At 53.4% G+C, this 16,799-nt stretch overlaps 1 protein-coding gene across 1 annotated transcript; it reads left to right on the forward strand.

The window, feature by feature from the left end:
- The first annotated feature begins 408 nt into the window (after positions 1-408).
- On the forward strand, positions 409-15,347 carry LOC125320742 (neuroblast differentiation-associated protein AHNAK-like). The gene is given in 6 exon segments (XM_048293144.1): positions 409-504; positions 506-3,187; positions 3,572-4,930; positions 5,537-7,069; positions 7,103-11,170; positions 11,204-15,347. Coding segments are annotated over 6 exon segments (13,623 nt in total). The 5' UTR covers positions 409-414; the 3' UTR covers positions 15,095-15,347.
- The last annotated feature ends 1,452 nt before the right edge of the window (positions 15,348-16,799 follow it).

Here is a 16,799-nt window from a genome sequence, read left to right on the forward strand (position 1 = left end):
GTGGACATTGAGGCACCAAGTTTGGACATCCAGGGGCCTGAAATGCACCTCAAGGCCCCCCAAATCTCCGCTCCTGATGTTGACCTGACCCTCAATGGTGCCAAGGCCAGCGGCGACTTGGACGTGTCCGTGCCCAGTTTGAAGGGCCCTGAACTGGATATCAAAGGCCCCAAAGTCGAGGTTGAAGCACCAGATTTGGATGTCCAAGGGCCCGAGGGCAAACTGAAGTTCCCCAAGCTGAAAATGCCCCAAATTTGGGGTGAAGGGAGAGAGCCCCGACCTCGAGGTGGCCCTTCCCAAGGGCAAAGTGGACATTTCGGGTCCCAGCGTCACCTTCGACGTCCCCAGCGGTGGACATCAAGGGCCCTGCAGTGAAGATGCCTGAGATGAGCATCAAGACCCCCCCAAATCTCCATGCCCGACATCGACCTGAACCTCAAAGGGCCCAAAGTCAAGGCAGACCTTGACATTTCCACCCCAAAACTGGAAGGGGAGCTGAAAAACCCCTGGACTGGACATCAAAGGCCCCAAAGTTGAGGTTGAAGCACCAGATTTGGACATCCAAGGGCCCGAGGGGAAATTAAAGTTCCCCAAGCTGAAAATGCCCAAATTTGAGGTGAAGGGAAAGAGCCCCGACCTCGAGGTGACGCTCCCAAAGGGGGAGATGGACATTTCCGGCCCCAAGGTGGACATCGATGTCCCGAGTGTGGACGTGGAAGGGCCGGAGGTCAAAGGGAAAGGTCTCAAGTTTAAAATGCCTGAACTCAACGTTCAGACCCCAAAACTCTCCATGCCAGATGTGGATTTGGGATTGAAGACCCCAAAACTGAAGGGGGACGCTGGAATTTCTGGGCTGAAGGGCCCCAAAATCGATGTGAAAGGCCCCAAAGTGGATGTGGAAAGTGCCAAAATTGATGTGAAAGGTCCCAAGATCGATGTGGAAGGTCCCAAAATTGATGTGGAAGGGCCCAAGGTGGATGTGGAAGGTCCCAGGTTGGATGTTGACGTGCCTGAGGTGGACTTGGAATGTCCAGAAGGGAAGATAAAAGGCCCCAAATTCAAGATGCCGAAACTTAACATTAAATCACCCAAAATCTCGATGCCGGACGTGGATTTGAACCTGAAGGGACACAAGGTGAAGGGAGAGGTGGACGTGTCCCTCCCGAAGGTTGAAGGTGATGCCGGCATCAACATCAAGGGGCCGAAGGTGGACGTGGAGGTCCCAGATGTCCACCTGGAGTGTCCAGAGGCCAAACTGAAAATGCCAAAAATGAAATTGCCTCATTTCAACGTGTCCAGCCCCAAGCTGGAAGGGCCCGAGGTGGATGTTACCCTGCCGAAAGGAGAGGTGGACCTCTCTGGGCCAGAGGTGGACATTGAAGGTCCAGAAGTGGACGTTGGAGGAGTGGAAGGGAAATGGAAAGGTCCCAAATTCCGGATGCCGAAGCTGAACATCAAATCCCCCAAAATCTCCATGCCAGATGTGGACTTGAACCTGAAGGGACCCAAACTGAAGGGAGAGGTGGACGTGGCAGTCCCCAAGCTGGAAGGGGACTTGAAAGCTCCAGAAATGGACATTAAAGGGCCAAAAGTGGACATTGAGGTGCCCAGCGTGGATTTGGAGTATCCTGAGGGGAAGGTCAAAGGCCCCAAGTTCAAGATGCCTGAGATGCACATCAAGACACAGAAGATCTCCATGCCGGACATGGACATCAACCTGAAGGGCTCCAAGGTCAAGGGCGACGTGGATGTGTCCCTTCCAAAGCTTGAAGGTGACCTGAAGGGTCCTGAAGTGGACATCAAAGGCCCCAAAGTGGACATTGAGGCACCCGATGTCGACATTCACGGCCCCGAAGGAAAATTCAAGATGCCCAAATTCAAAATGCCCAAGTTCGGGATGCCCGGGGTCAAGGCAGAAGGTCCCGAGGTGGACGTGAACCTCCCAACAGGAAACCTGGATGTGTCCGGCCCCAAGGTGGACATTGAAGGTCCGGAAGTGGACGTGGAGCTGCCAGAGGGGAAGGTCAAAGGCCCCAAGTTCAAGATGCCCGAGATGCACATCAAGGCCCCCAAGATCTCCATGCCCGATGTCGACTTCAACCTGAAAGGCCCCAAAGTGAAGGGGGACGTTGATGTTTCCGTTCCCAAGCTGGAAGGTGACCTGAAGGGCCCTGAAATTGACATCAAAGGCCCCAAAGTCGATGTTGATCTTCCTGATGTTGATCTGGAAGCACCTGAGGGGAAGATCAAAGGCCCCAAGTTTAAGATGCCTGAGATGCACATCAAGGCCCCCAAAATCTCAATGCCAGACTTTGATCTGAACCTAAAAGGCCCCAAAGTGAAGGGAGATGTCGATGTCTCTGTCCCTAAGCTTGAGGGTGACCTGAAAGGTCCTGAACTGGACATCAAAGGCCCCAAAGTGGACATTGAGGCACCCGATGTCGACATTCACGGCCCCGAAGGAAAATTCAAGATGCCCAAATTCAAAATGCCCAAATTTGGGATGCCCGGGGTCAAGGCAGAAGGTCCCGAGGTGGACGTGAACCTCCCAACAGGAAACCTGGATGTGTCTGGCCCCAAGGTGGACATTGAAGGTCCGGAAGTGGACGTGGAGCTGCCAGAGGGGAAGGTCAAAGGCCCCAAGTTCAAGATGCCCGAGATGCACATCAAGGCCCCCAAGATCTCCATGCCCGATGTCGACTTCAACCTGAAAGGCCCCAAAGTGAAGGGGGACGTTGATGTTTCCGTTCCCAAGCTGGAAGGTGACCTGAAGGGCCCTGAAATTGACATCAAAGGCCCCAAAGTCGATGTTGATCTTCCTGATGTGGAGCTGGGAGGTCCAGAGGGGAAGATCAAAGGCCCCAAGTTCAAGATGCCTGAGATGCACATCAAGGCCCCCAAGATCTCCATGCCCGATGTCGACTTCAACTTGAAGGGCCCCAAGGTCAAGGGTGACATCAATGTTTCTGCTCCAAAGCTGGAAGGTGACCTGCAGGGCCCCGAAATCGACATCAAAGGCCCCAAAGTGGACATCGAGGCACCCGATGTCGACATTCACGGCCCCGAAGGAAAATTCAAGATGCCCAAATTCAAGATGCCCAAGTTCGGGATGCCTGGGGTCAAGGCAGAAGGTCCTGAGGTGGACGTGAACCTCCCAACAGGAAACCTGGATGTGTCCGGCCCCAAGGTGGACATTGAAGGTCCGGAAGTGGATGTGGAGCTGCCAGAGGGGAAGGTGAAGGGCCCCAAGTTCAAGATGCCCGAGATGCATTTTAAGACACCCAAGATCTCCATGCCCGACATTGACCTGAACCTGAAAGGTCCCAAGATCAAAGGTGACGTTGATGTTTCTGTCCCTAAGCTGGAAGGTGACCTGAAGGGCCCTGAAATTGACATCAAAGGCCCCAAAGTGGACATTGAGGCACCCGATGTCGACATTCACGGTCCAGAGGGAAAGTTCAAGATGCCAAAGTTCAAAATGCCCAAATTTGGGATGCCGGGGCTAAAGGGAGAAGGTCCTGAGGTGGACGTGAACCTTCCGAAAGGGGACTTGGATTTGTCCGGCCCCAAGGTGGACGTTGAGATGCCGAGTGTGGACATTGAGGGCCCCGAGGGGAAGATCAAAGGCCCCAAGTTCAAGATGCCCGAGATGAACATCAAAGCCCCCAAGATCTCCATGCCGGACATTGACCTCAACCTGAAAGGCCCGAAGGTCAAGGGGGGTCTTGATGTCTCTGTCCCCAGATTGGAGGGTGACCTGAAAGGTCCGGATGTGAATATTAAAGGTCCGAAGTTGGATGTGGATGTTCCTGATGTGGACGTTGAAGGTCCCGAGGGGAAGTGGAAAGGACCCAAGATCAAGATGCCCGAGATGAACATCAAGGCACCGAAATTTTCTTTGCCTGATGTCGACCTGAACCTGAAAGGTCCCAAACTGAAGGGAGAAGTGGATGTGTCTGCCCCAAAAATTGAAGGTGACGTGAAAGTGCCAGATCTGGAGTTGAAAGGACCCAAAGTGGACGTGGATGTCCCTGACATCGAACTGGAGGGCCCCGAGGGGAAGGTGAAGGGCCCCAAGTTCAAGATGCCCGAGATGCACTTCAAAGCCCCCAAGATCTCAATGCCGGACTTTGATCTGAACCTGAAGGGCCCCAAAGTGAAAGGGGACGTGGACATGTCCATCCCGAAAATCGAGGGAGATTTGAAGGGCCCAGACGTTGACATCAAAGGCCCCAAAGTCAATGTCAACCTCCCTGACGTCGACCTGGAGTGTCCGGAAGCGAAGCTGAAAGGCCCCAAGTTCAAGATGCCCGAAATGCACTTCAAAACCCCCAAAATCTCCATGCCTGACATTGATTTGAACCTGAAAGGCCCAAAACTGAAGGGGGACGTGGACATCTCTGGCCCCAAACTGGAAGGCGATTTGAAGGGCCCAGATGTGGACATCGAAGCTTCTGGTCCCAAACTGGACATCGAAGCTCCTGCCGTGGACATTGATCTCCCAGAGGGGAAGGTGAAGGGCCCCAAGTTCAAGATGCCCGAGATGCACTTCAAGGCCCCCAAAATCTCAATGCCAGACTTTGATCTGAACCTGAAAGGCCCCAAGGTCAAGGGCGACATTGATGTGTCCCTGCCCAAGCTGGAAGGTGACCTGAAAGGTCCAAAAGTGGACACTGAGGCTCCAGATGTGGAGCTGGAATGTCCAGAAGGGAAGATCAAAGGCCCCAAGTTCAAAATGCCCGAGATGCACATTAAGGCCCCCAAGATCTCCATGCCCGACTTCGATCTGAACCTGAAAGGCCCCAAGGTGAAGGGGGACATTGATGTCTCAGTCCCCAAGCTGGAAGGGGACCTGAAAGGTCCTGAAATTGACGTCAAAGGCCCCAAAGTTGATGTCAGCCTTCCTGATGTTGAGCTGGAGTGTCCAGAGGGGAAACTGAAGGGCCCCAAGTTCAAGATGCCCGAGATGCATTTTAAGACACCCAAGATCTCCATGCCTGACATCGACCTGAACCTGAAAGGCCCCAAAGTGAAGGGTGACATCGATGTCTCTGTTCCAAAGCTCGAGGGAGATTTGAAAGCACCAGACATCGACATCAAAGGCCCCAAAGTCGATGTTGATCTCCCTGACATCGAGCTGGAAGGGCCTGAGGGGAAGATCAAAGGCCCCAAGTTCAAGATGCCTGAGATGCACATCAAGGCCCCCAAGATCTCCATGCCGGACGTTGACTTCAACCTGAAGGGCCCCAAGGTCAAAGGGGACATCGATGTCTCTGTCCCTAAACTGGAAGGTGATGTTAAGGGTCCTGAGCTGGACATCAAAGGCCCCAAAGTGGACATTGAGGCACCTGATGTCGACATTCATGGCCCTGAGGGAAAATTCAAGATGCCCAAATTCAAGATGCCCAAATTTGGGATGCCAGGGCTGAAGGGAGAAGGTCCTGAGGTGGACGTGAACCTCCCAACAGGAAACCTGGATGTGTCCGGCCCCAAGGTGGACGTTGAGATGCCGAGTGTGGACATTGAGGGCCCCGAGGGGAAGGTGAAAGGCCCCAAGTTCAAGATGCCCGAGATGCATTTTAAGACACCCAAGATCTCCATGCCTGACATCGACCTGAACCTGAAAGGCCCCAAAATCAAGGGGGACGTTGATGTTTCCCTTCCCAAAGTGGAAGGTGACCTGAAGGGCCCCGAAATTGACATCAAAGGTCCCAAAGTTGATGTTGACCTTCCTGATGTTGATCTGGCAGGTCCAGAGGGGAAGATCAAAGGCCCCAAGTTCAAGATGCCCGAGATGAACATCAAGGCCCCCAAGATCTCCATGCCCGATGTTGACTTCAACCTGAAGGGCCCCAAGGTCAAAGGGGACATTGATGTCTCTGTCCCTAAACTGGAAGGGGACCTGAAGGCCCCTGAAATTGACATCAAAGGCCCCAAAGTGGACATTGAGGCACCTGACGTCAACATTCATGGCCCAGAAGGGAAAATAAAGTTCCCCAAATTCAAGATGCCCAAGTTCGGGATGCCCGGGGTCAAGGCAGAAGGTCCCGAGGTGGACGTGAACCTCCCAACAGGAAACCTGGATGTGTCTGGCCCCAAGGTGGACATTGAAGGTCCGGAAGTGGACGTGGAGCTGCCAGAGGGGAAGGTCAAAGGCCCCAAGTTCAAGATGCCCGAGATGCATTTTAAGACACCCAAGATCTCCATGCCCGATGTTGACTTCAACCTGAAGGGCCCCAAAGTGAAGGGGGACATCGATGTCTCTGTTCCAAAGCTCGAGGGAGATTTGAAAGCCCCAGACATCAACATCCAGGGCCCCAAAGTCAATGTTGATCTTCCTGATGTTGAACTGGAAGGGCCTGAGGGGAAGATCAAAGGCCCCAAGTTCAAGATGCCTGAGATGCACATCAAGGCCCCCAAGTTCTCCATGCCCGATGTTGACTTCAACCTGAAGGGCCCCAAGGTCAAGGGTGATGTGGACGTGTCAGTTCCAAAACTGGAAGGTGACCTGAAGGCCCCTGAGCTGGACATCAAAGGCCCCAAAGTGGATATTGAAGCACCTGATGTCGATATTCATGGCCCAGAAGGGAAAATAAAATTTCCCAAATTCAAGATGCCCAAATTTGGGGTCCCCGGCTCCAAAGTGGAGGCACCAGACGTGGCCGTGAACCTGCCAACAGGAAACCTGGATGTGTCCGGCCCCAAGGTGGACATTGAAGGTCCGGAAGTGGACGTGGAGCTGCCAGAGGGGAAGATCAAAGGCCCGAAGTTCAAGATGCCCGAGATGCACATCAAGGCCCCCAAGATCTCCATGCCCGATGTCGACTTCAACCTGAAAGGCCCCAAAGTGAAGGGGGACGTTGATGTTTCCGTTCCCAAGCTGGAAGGTGACCTGAAGGGCCCTGAAATTGACATCAAAGGCCCCAAAGTCGATGTTGATCTTCCTGATGTGGAGCTGGGAGGTCCAGAGGGGAAGATCAAAGGCCCCAAGTTCAAGATGCCCGAGATGCACATCAAGGCCCCCAAGATCTCCATGCCGGACGTTGACTTCAACCTGAAGGGCCCCAAGGTCAAAGGGGACATCGATGTCTCTGTCCCTAAGCTGGAAGGTGATGTTAAGGGTCCTGAGCTGGACATCAAAGGCCCCAAAGTGGACATTGAGGCACCCGATGTCGACATTCACGGCCCAGAAGGGAAAATTAAAATGCCAAAATTCAAGATGCCCAAATTTGGATTTTCCGGTCCAAAAGTGGAAGGTCCCGAGGTAGACGTGAACCTCCCTGAGGCCGATGTCAACATTTCGGCTCCAAAGGTTGACGTTTCTATCCCTGACCTGGACATTGAAGGCCCAGAAGGGAAACTGAAGGGCCCCAAGTTCAAGAAGCCGGAGCTGCAGTTCAACGTCCCCAAAATCTCCATGCCCGACATCGACCTGAACCTGAAAGGCCCCAAATTGAAAGGTGACCTCGATGCTTCTCTTCCCAAGGTCGAGGGCGAGCTGAAAGGCCCAAAAGTTGACATCAAAGGGCCAGAGCTCGAGCTGGAGGGGCCGAAGGCTGACCTCGAAGGAAAAGGTAAAAAATCCAGGTTTAAACTTCCCAAGTTTGGCTTTTCTGGCCCAAAAGTTCAAAGCCCTGAGGTGGACGTGAAGCTCAAAAAACCTGAGGTGGAGCTGTCTGGCCCGAAAGTCGAGGTTCAGGCTCCAGATTTGGATGTCCAGGCGAAATCCAAAGGTTCCAAATTCAAAATGCCTTTTCTCAATATTTCTTCACCCAAAGTCTCGATGCCGGACGTGGAGTTGAACCTGAAGGGGCACAAAATGAAAGGGGAGTTTGACCTGTCTGTCCCCAAATTGGAAGGGGAGATGAAGAGTCCCGAGGTGGACATCAAAGGCCCCAAGGTCAACCTTGAGACCCCCGATGTGGATGTTCATGGCCCAGAGGGTAAAATCAAGATGCCCAAGTTCAAAATGCCCAAATTTGGTGTTCCTGGGTTTAAAGGGGAGGGGCCAGAGGTGGACGTGAACCTGCCAACAGGAGAACTGGATGTGTCTGGTCCCGAAGTGGACATTGAAGGCCCAGATGTGGACATTGAGGGGCCAGAGGGGAAGATCAAAGGCCCCAAGTTCAAGATGCCCGAGATGAACATCAAAGCCCCCAAGATCTCCATGCCTGACATTGACCTCAACCTGAAAGGCCCCAAAGTGAAGGGGGATGTGGATGTGTCCCTGCCCCAGGTGGACCTGAAAGGACCCAAATTGGACGTAGAAGTTCCCGACCTCGATATTGAAGGTCCGAAAGGGAAAATAAAAGGCCCCAAATTTAAAATGCCTGAGATGAACATCAAAGCTCCCAACATCTCCATGCCAGACCTGGACCTGAACCTGAAAGGCCCCAAGGTGAAAGGCGGGGTGGACATTGATCTATCCACACCGAAAATCGAAGGGGACGTAAATATGCCAGACATCAGTGTCAAAGGCCCCAAAGTGGACGTTGAAGGCCCAGAGCTGGACATTGAAGGGCCTGAGGGGAAGATCAAAGGCCCCAAGTTCAAGATGCCCGAGATGCACATCAAGGCCCCCAAGATCTCCATGCCCGATGTCGACTTCCACTTGAAGGGCCCCAAGGTCAAGGGTGACATCAATGTTTCTGCTCCAAAGCTGGAAGGTGACCTGCAGGGCCCCGAAATCGACATCAAAGGCCCCAAAGTGGACATCGAGGCACCCGATGTGGACATTCACGGCCCTGAGGGAAAATTCAAGATGCCCAAGTTCAAGATGCCCAAGTTCGGGATGCCCGGGGTCAAGGCAGAAGGTCCTGAGGTGGATGTGAACCTCCCAACAGGAAACCTGGATGTGTCCGGCCCCAAGGTGGACATTGAAGGTCCGGAAGTGGACGTGGAGCTGCCAGAGGGGAAGGTGAAGGGCCCCAAGTTCAAGATGCCCGAGATGCATTTTAAGACACCCAAGATCTCCATGCCCGACATTGACCTGAACCTGAAAGGTCCCAAGATCAAAGGTGACGTTGATGTTTCTGTCCCTAAGCTGGAAGGTGACCTGAAAGGCCCTGAAATTGACATCAAAGGCCCCAAAGTCGATGTTGATCTTCCTGATGTGGAGCTGGGAGGTCCAGAGGGGAAGATCAAAGGCCCCAAGTTCAAGATGCCTGAGATGCACATCAAGGCCCCCAAAATCTCAATGCCGGACTTTGATCTGAACCTGAAGGGCCCCAAGGTGAAGGGGGACGTTGATGTTTCCGTTCCCAAGCTGGAAGGTGACCTGAAGGGCCCTGAAATTGACATCAAAGGCCCCAAAGTCGATGTTGATCTTCCTGATGTTGATCTGGAAGCACCTGAGGGGAAGATCAAAGGCCCCAAGTTCAAGATGCCTGAGATGCACATCAAGGCCCCCAAAATCTCCATGCCGGACTTTGACCTGAACCTGAAAGGCCCCAAAGTGAAGGGGGACGTTGATGTTTCCGTTCCCAAGCTGGAAGGTGACCTGAAGGGTCCTGAAATTGACATCAAAGGCCCCAAAGTCGATGTTGATCTTCCTGATGTGGAGCTGGGAGGTCCAGAGGGGAAGATCAAAGGCCCCAAGTTCAAGATGCCTGAGATGCACATCAAGGCCCCCAAAATCTCAATGCCGGACTTTGATCTGAACCTGAAGGGCCCCAAGGTGAAGGGGGACGTTGATGTTTCCGTTCCCAAGCTGGAAGGTGACCTGAAGGGCCCTGAAATTGACATCAAAGGCCCCAAAGTCGATGTTGATCTTCCTGATGTTGATCTGGAAGCACCTGAGGGGAAGATCAAAGGCCCCAAATTTAAGATGCCCGAGATGAACATCAAGGCTCCCAAAATCTCAATGCCGGACTTTGATCTGAACCTGAAAGGCCCCAAAGTGAAGGGGGACATGGACGTGTCACTGCCGAGCATGGGAGGTGACCTGAAAGGGCCAAAGGTGGATGTGAAAGGCCCTGAGTTCAATGTTTCTGCCCCAGATGTTCAAATCGAGGGCCCAGAAGGGAAGGTTAAAGGCCCCAAGTTCAAGATGCCTGAGATGCACATCAAGGCCCCCAAGATCTCCATGCCTGACATTGATCTGAACCTGAAAGGCCCCAAGGTGAAGGGGGACATTGATGTCTCTGTTCCAAAGCTGGAAGGGGACCTGAAGGGCCCTGACATCGACATCAAAGGCCCCAAAGTCGATGTTGACCTTCCTGATGTGGAATTGGAGGGACCTGAGGGGAAGATCAAAGGCCCTAAGTTCAAGATGCCCGAGATGCACATCAAGGCCCCCAAGATCTCCATGCCGGACATCGACTTCAACCTGAAAGGCCCCAAAGTGAAGGGGGACGTGGATGTGTCCCTTCCAAAGCTCGAGGGTGACCTGCAGGGCCCCGAAATTGACATCAAAGGCCCCAAAGTCGATGTTGATCTCTCTGATGTGGAGCTGGGAGGTCCAGAGGGGAAGATCAAAGGCCCCAAGTTCAAGATGCCCGAGATGCACATCAAGGCCCCCAAGATCTCCATGCCTGATGTCGACTTCAACTTGAAGGGCCCCAAGGTCAAGGGTGACATTGATGTCTCTGTCCCTAAACTGGAAGGTGACCTGCAGGGCCCCGAAATCGACATCAAAGGCCCCAAAGTGGACATCGAGGCACCCGATGTCAACATTCATGGCCCTGAGGGAAAATTCAAGATGCCCAAATTCAAGATGCCCAAGTTCGGGATGCCCGGGGTCAAGGCAGAAGGTCCTGAGGTGGATGTGAACCTCCCAACAGGAAACCTGGATGTGTCTGGCCCCAAGGTGGACATTGAAGGTCCGGAAGTGGACGTGGAGCTGCCAGAGGGGAAGGTGAAGGGCCCCAAGTTCAAGATGCCCGAGATGCATTTTAAGACACCCAAGATCTCCATGCCCGACATTGACCTGAACCTGAAAGGTCCCAAGATCAAAGGTGACGTTGATGTTTCTGTCCCTAAGCTGGAAGGTGACCTGAAGGGTCCTGAAATTGACATCAAAGGCCCCAAAGTCGATGTTGATCTCCCTGATGTAGAGCTGGGAGGTCCTGAGGGGAAGATCAAAGGCCCCAAGTTCAAGATGCCCGAGATGCACATCAAGGCCCCCAAAATCTCCATGCCGGACGTTGACTTCAACCTGAAGGGCCCCAAGGTCAAGGGCGACGTGGACATCTCAGCTCCCAAGTTTGAGGGTGACCTTAAGGGTCCTGAGCTGGACATCAAAGGCCCCAAAGTGGACATCGAGGCACCCGATGTCGACATTCACGGCCCCGAAGGGAAATTCAAACTACCAAAATTCAAGATGCCCAAATTTGGGATGCCAGGGCTGAAGGGAGAAGGTCCTGAGGTGGACGTGAACCTGCCAACAGGAAACCTGGATGTGTCCGGCCCCAAGGTGGACATTGAAGGTCCGGAAGTGGACGTTGAGGGTCCTGAAGGAAAACTGAAAGGCCCCAAGTTCAAGATGCCTGAGATGCACATCAAGGCCCCCAAAATCTCCATGCCAGACCTCGATCTGAACCTGAAAGGCCCCAAAATCAAAGGTGATGTGGACATGTCTCTGCCAAGCGTTGAAGGAGAACTGAAAGGCCCTGAGGTCAATGTCACTGCCCCCGACATCAGCATCGACAGCCCTGAGGGCAAATTCAAACTCCCCAAGTTCAAGATGCCCAAATTTTCCATGCCTGGATTCAAAGGGGAAGGGATGGACGTTGATGTGACCCTCCCCAGGGGTGACGTCGACATTTCGGGCCCCAGCATGGATGTGGAGGCTCCTGACCTGAGCGTGGACGGGAAAGTCAAAGGTCCCAAATTTTCCATGCCCGAGATGCACATCAAGGCCCCCAAGATCTCCATGCCCGATGTCGACTTCAACCTGAAGGGCCCCAAGGTCGAAGGTGATGTCGATGTTTCTGTCCCGAAAATGGAAGGTGACCTGAAGGGCCCTGAAATTGACATCAAAGGCCCCAAAGTCGATGTTGATCTTCCTGATGTGGAGCTGGGAGGTCCAGAGGGGAAGATCAAAGGCCCCAAGTTCAAGATGCCCGAGATGCACATCAAGGCCCCCAAGATCTCCATGCCCGATGTTGACTTCAACCTGAAGGGCCCCAAGGTCAAAGGGGACATCGATGTCTCTGTCCCTAAGCTGGAGGGGAACCTGCAGTGCCCAGATGTTGATATCAAAGGCCCCAAGGTGGACATTCAGGCACCAGATGTGACCCTGGAAGGGCCCAAGGTCAAGATGCCCGAAATTCAGGTCAAGACCCCCCAGATCTCCATGCCCGACATCGACCTGAACCTGAAGGGCCTGAAGGTGAAAGGCGACTCTGACCTGCATGGGCCCAAGCTCGAGGGGGGTCTGAAGGGCCCCGAGGTCGATATCAAAGGCCCCAAAGTCGACATCGAGGGCCCAGCGGTCGACGTCGATGGTCTGGGGGGGAAAGTGAAGCTACCCAAAATGAAAATGCCCAAATTTGGCTTTAAAGGGGAAGGTCCTGACGCGGATGTGAAGTTGCCAAAGGCCGAGGTGGATCTGTCTGGCCCCAAGGTTGACCTCAGCCTCCCGGAGGTCAACGTTGAGGGTCTGGAGGGCAAAGTGAAAGGTCCTAAACTGAAAATGCCCGAAATGCATATGAACGTCCCCAAAATCTCCATGCCTGAGATAGACCTGAACTTGAAAGGCCACAAAACCAAGGGCGGCTTTGACATTTCAACCCCAAAGGTGGAAGGTCACCTAAAAGGGCCTGAGGTCAACCTCAAAGGACCAGAATTCGGGGTCAAAGGCCCTGAAGTTGACGTTGAAGGTCCCGACCTGAGCATCGAGGGCCCAGAGGCCAACATCAAAGCTCCCAAGTTTAAAAAGTCCAAGTTTGGGTTTGGGATGAAAAGCCCAAAGGCGGAGGTGGATTTACCGGAGGCAGAGCTGAATGTGGAGTCACCTGAGGTCAATCTGTCTGGGAAGGGGAAGAAGAGCAAGTTCAAGATGCCCAAAATCCACATGAGCGGCCCCAAAGTGAAGGGGAAGAAGGGGGCATTCGATGTGAACGCGGCGGGGGCAGAGCTGGACACAGAACTCAGCATTGCCGGCCCCGACGTCACCGTCAAAGGTGATGCCGCCGTGAAGTCGCCCAAAGGCAAGAAACCCATGTTTGGGAAAATCTCCTTCCCAGATGTCGAATTCGACCTCAAATCGCACAAGTTCCGAGGGGAGGCCTCAGTGGGGGTCCCGAAAGTCGAGGGGGATCTGGAGGTGTCGGTGCCGGCGGTCAAGGGCGACCTCAAGGGCCCGAGTCTCAACATGGACGTTGAAGGTCCCGATGTGAACCTGAAAAGCCCAAAATTCAAACTCCCTGGGGTCCAGGTGGGCGCTGGGGATGTGAAAATCAGGGGGGACCTGAAAGGCCCTGGGATCGATGTCGCCGTTCCCTCGGTCGCGGTGCCGGATGTCGACTTGGGCGTGAAAGGACCAAAAGTAAAAGGTGAAGTCAGTGTTGCCGGAGCACAACTGGAAGGTCCCGAGGGGAAACTGGGATGGCCCAAGGGGGGGAAAATGGGTTTGGGGCTGGAAATGCCGGATGTGGACTCGGATGTGGATGTGAAGCTCACAGGGCCCCAAATCTCCAGACCTGAGTTTGAGGGGAACCTGAAAGGACCAAAATTAAAGGGAGACTTGGACGTTTCGGGCTCTGTGGAAGGGCCTGGTGTCACCCTGGACGTGCCCGGCCTCGACCTCGGCGGCTTGGGGGGGAAGGTGAAGCTGCCCAAGGCCAAGTCCCCGACGCTGGAGGTCAAGGGGGGCGTCCCCTGCTCCGTCCAGTCCCCGGGGGCCTCCCTGGACCTCAAGGGGCCCTCGCTGGATGTCTCCGGCCTGGATTTGGATGTCAACCTGAAAGGACCAAAGTTGAAAGGAGACATCGGCGTCAAATCCCCCAAAGCATCGGCAGACGACTCTGGCTTTGAAATTCTGGGGGGCACCATCAAACTCCCGTCCCTGAAGCTCCCCCAGTTCGGCATCTCCAGCCCCAGCATGGAGGGAGGGGACGCAGGGGTCACTCTGGAAGGTCCCCAAGTGAAGGGGGGGCTGAAGGGCTCCGGTTTGGAGCTGGAAGGCCCCGAGGTGGAACTGAAAGGGCCGAAATTCCCAACACCAGCGTCTCCCGGCGTCCCCTTGCCGGACGTTGATCTGAGGCTGAAAGGACCAAACCTGGATGTGGCTGGTGACATCAAAGGGTCAAAGGTCAGTGTGGAAGCCCCTCATGGAGGGGTGAGCGTCCACCTGGAGGCTCCGGAAGTGTCTGGCTCAGGATTGAACGTCAGCATGAAAGGGCCAAAGGTCAAAGGTGTGGCCGAGGTGACGCCGCCGTCGGTCAGCGCTGGCGCTGGAATGTTCCACGCCTCCGGCCCCAAGGTGGGCACTGGGGCCGGCCCCGAGGGCAGCCAGGTCAAAGTATCCTTCCCCAAGCTGCGGATGCCGAAATTCGTCTTCTCTGAGCCTGAGGCCAAGGGCCGGGAGGTCGGGGTAGACGTCGACTTCCCTGGGGCCGACGTGGCCGAGCCGGAACCGGATGAGGCTGAGGCGAGGATGAAGAAATCCAAGCTCAAGATGCCCAAATTCAACTTCTCCAAGCAGAAAGGGCGGAGCGGTGGCACCCTGGGGTCCCCTGAGGCGTCAGGGTCGGTGTCAGGCTCCAAGGGCGACCTGAAGAGCTCCAAGGTGAGTCTGGGCTCAGCCGAGGGCGAGCTGGAGGCCGAGGCGCCGGCGGCCAAGGGCAAATTCTCGCTGTTCCGCAGCAAGAAGCCGCGGCCGCGCTCGTCGTCCTTCAGCGATGACCACTCGGCCGAGCTGGACGCCGCCGCCAAGCAGCCCAAGAGCAAATTTGGGACCTTCGGCGGCATCGGCTCCAAGGCCAAGGGGTGCTACGAGGTCACAGCCGGGGATGAGGACGCGGGGCGGGCACTGGGGTCCCCCAAGTCCCGCCTGTCCTCATCCTCGTCCTCCGAGGGCGTCGGTGGCGCTGCCCGGGGCGGCTTCCGCGTGCCCGGCGTGGAGCTGGCGGTGGCCAAGCGCAAGGAGTGACCGCTGGGGGAGGGGTTGTACATAGGCCTGGAAGGAGGGACCCCCACATGTACAGAAATGGGGGGAGGGGTTGGGGGTCCCCCCGAAATTTTGGGGTCCCCCTCGGGGTCCCTACGCTCGCTCTGGCCCCGCTGAGAGCTTCACTTCTTCCCTCCCAATTTATCCTTTTTTGATATTTTTATTGGGTTTTTTTTTTCGTTCTCCTCTGTTTTTTTCCCCTCCTCCCCCTCAAAAAATTTTCAGTGTTTGGTTCATGGAAATGAAATTTTTTTTTTTTCCCTCTGTTTTAACCTTTTTTTTTTGGCTTTTTTTTTTTTTTTTTTTTTGCGGGGCTGAAAGTTCTGTCGGGTCAATGGATTTATTGGAAATGCAGCAGAACCGTTTGGTTTTTTGGTTTGTGAAATAAATAAACCAGAACTGTGGATTTATTAATAAAGTAACCACATAAACCAAAACCGTGGATTTACTAAAAAACTATAAACCAAACCCATGGTTATATTAAATAAATTAACCAAACCCATGGATATATTAAAAATATAAACCAAAGCAATGGATTTACTGAAAATAGAAACCAAATGAAATGGAATTATTTTAAAAAAAACCCTTAAAAATGTGGATCCATTAAAAAAAAGGTGTTATTAAAGAAATAGATTTTAAAATTAATTATAAATAAAATAGATTTATTAAAAGAATTAACAGAGATAAAATTGGGTCCATTAAGAAAATAAACCAAAGAAGAGGGGTGTATGAAAAAGATCGAATAAAATGGATTTATTGAAAGAAAGAAACCAAAAAATATGGATTTATTACATAAAATAAACCAAAAAACATGGATTTAGTAATAAAAATAAACCAAAAAACACAACCCCGGCCTGTGAAACCGAGGAGAGTCCCTGGAGCTTGGAAGATTTAATCCATGGCACAAAACCTGGAGATCAAATGACTCTGGGGAGGACAGAGCGAGCCCAGAGCCGCTCCCAAGGTTTTTCCTGCAGCTTTATTTTCATTTTTTTGGCGGTTTTATGGCTGTTTTTGTTGTATTTGTTACATTCTTTGTGTTATAATTTGGGAAAAATCTCCCAATTTTTGTCTTGTTCAGCCCCCAAAATAAAAATGTGCATTGGGCGTCTGGGATAAAGTTTTGTTTATGAGAATTTTTCGAGTTTAAATAAAATAAAATAAAATAAAAATCCAGAAAAAAACCCTAACCCCCCTGAAAATATAAAAACGTTCCCTTTGCAGCACTTTAACGGTGAATTAACGGGAGAAAAACCAGGGTGGAAAATGCAAATAAAAAATGTTTATTAACCGCGACTTCGGTGCATTTGGGTTTTTTTTTTTAAGCTCCAATTTGGGGATCCACCCCCCCGGATTTGGGGGTCACAACGCCCCCCATATCCCCCCCTCCCAAAAATTTAAGGTCCCTCTTTCCTCCCCCCATCTCGAATTTCGAGTCCCCACCCCCCATGGCCCCTCCCCACCCCGGCTTTGGTGTCACAGCCCCTCCCCCCAGGTGTCCCCTCCCCCCTCCCCCCCCGATGTGGGATCATGGGCCCGCACCCTCAGATTTGGGTTCCCCCCCCGCATGGCTCCTCCCCCCCCCCGGGGTTTCTGCCCCTCCCCTAAACCCCCCCCTTTGTTCCTCCCGCCCGCCAGGGGGCGCTACTTCACATTCCCACCCTTCTTGGGGCACGAAGAGGGCGGA

Source organism: Corvus hawaiiensis (genome assembly GCF_020740725.1).
Source record: "Corvus hawaiiensis isolate bCorHaw1 chromosome 34 unlocalized genomic scaffold, bCorHaw1.pri.cur SUPER_34c, whole genome shotgun sequence".
NCBI classification, from domain to species: domain Eukaryota; kingdom Metazoa; phylum Chordata; class Aves; order Passeriformes; family Corvidae; genus Corvus; species Corvus hawaiiensis.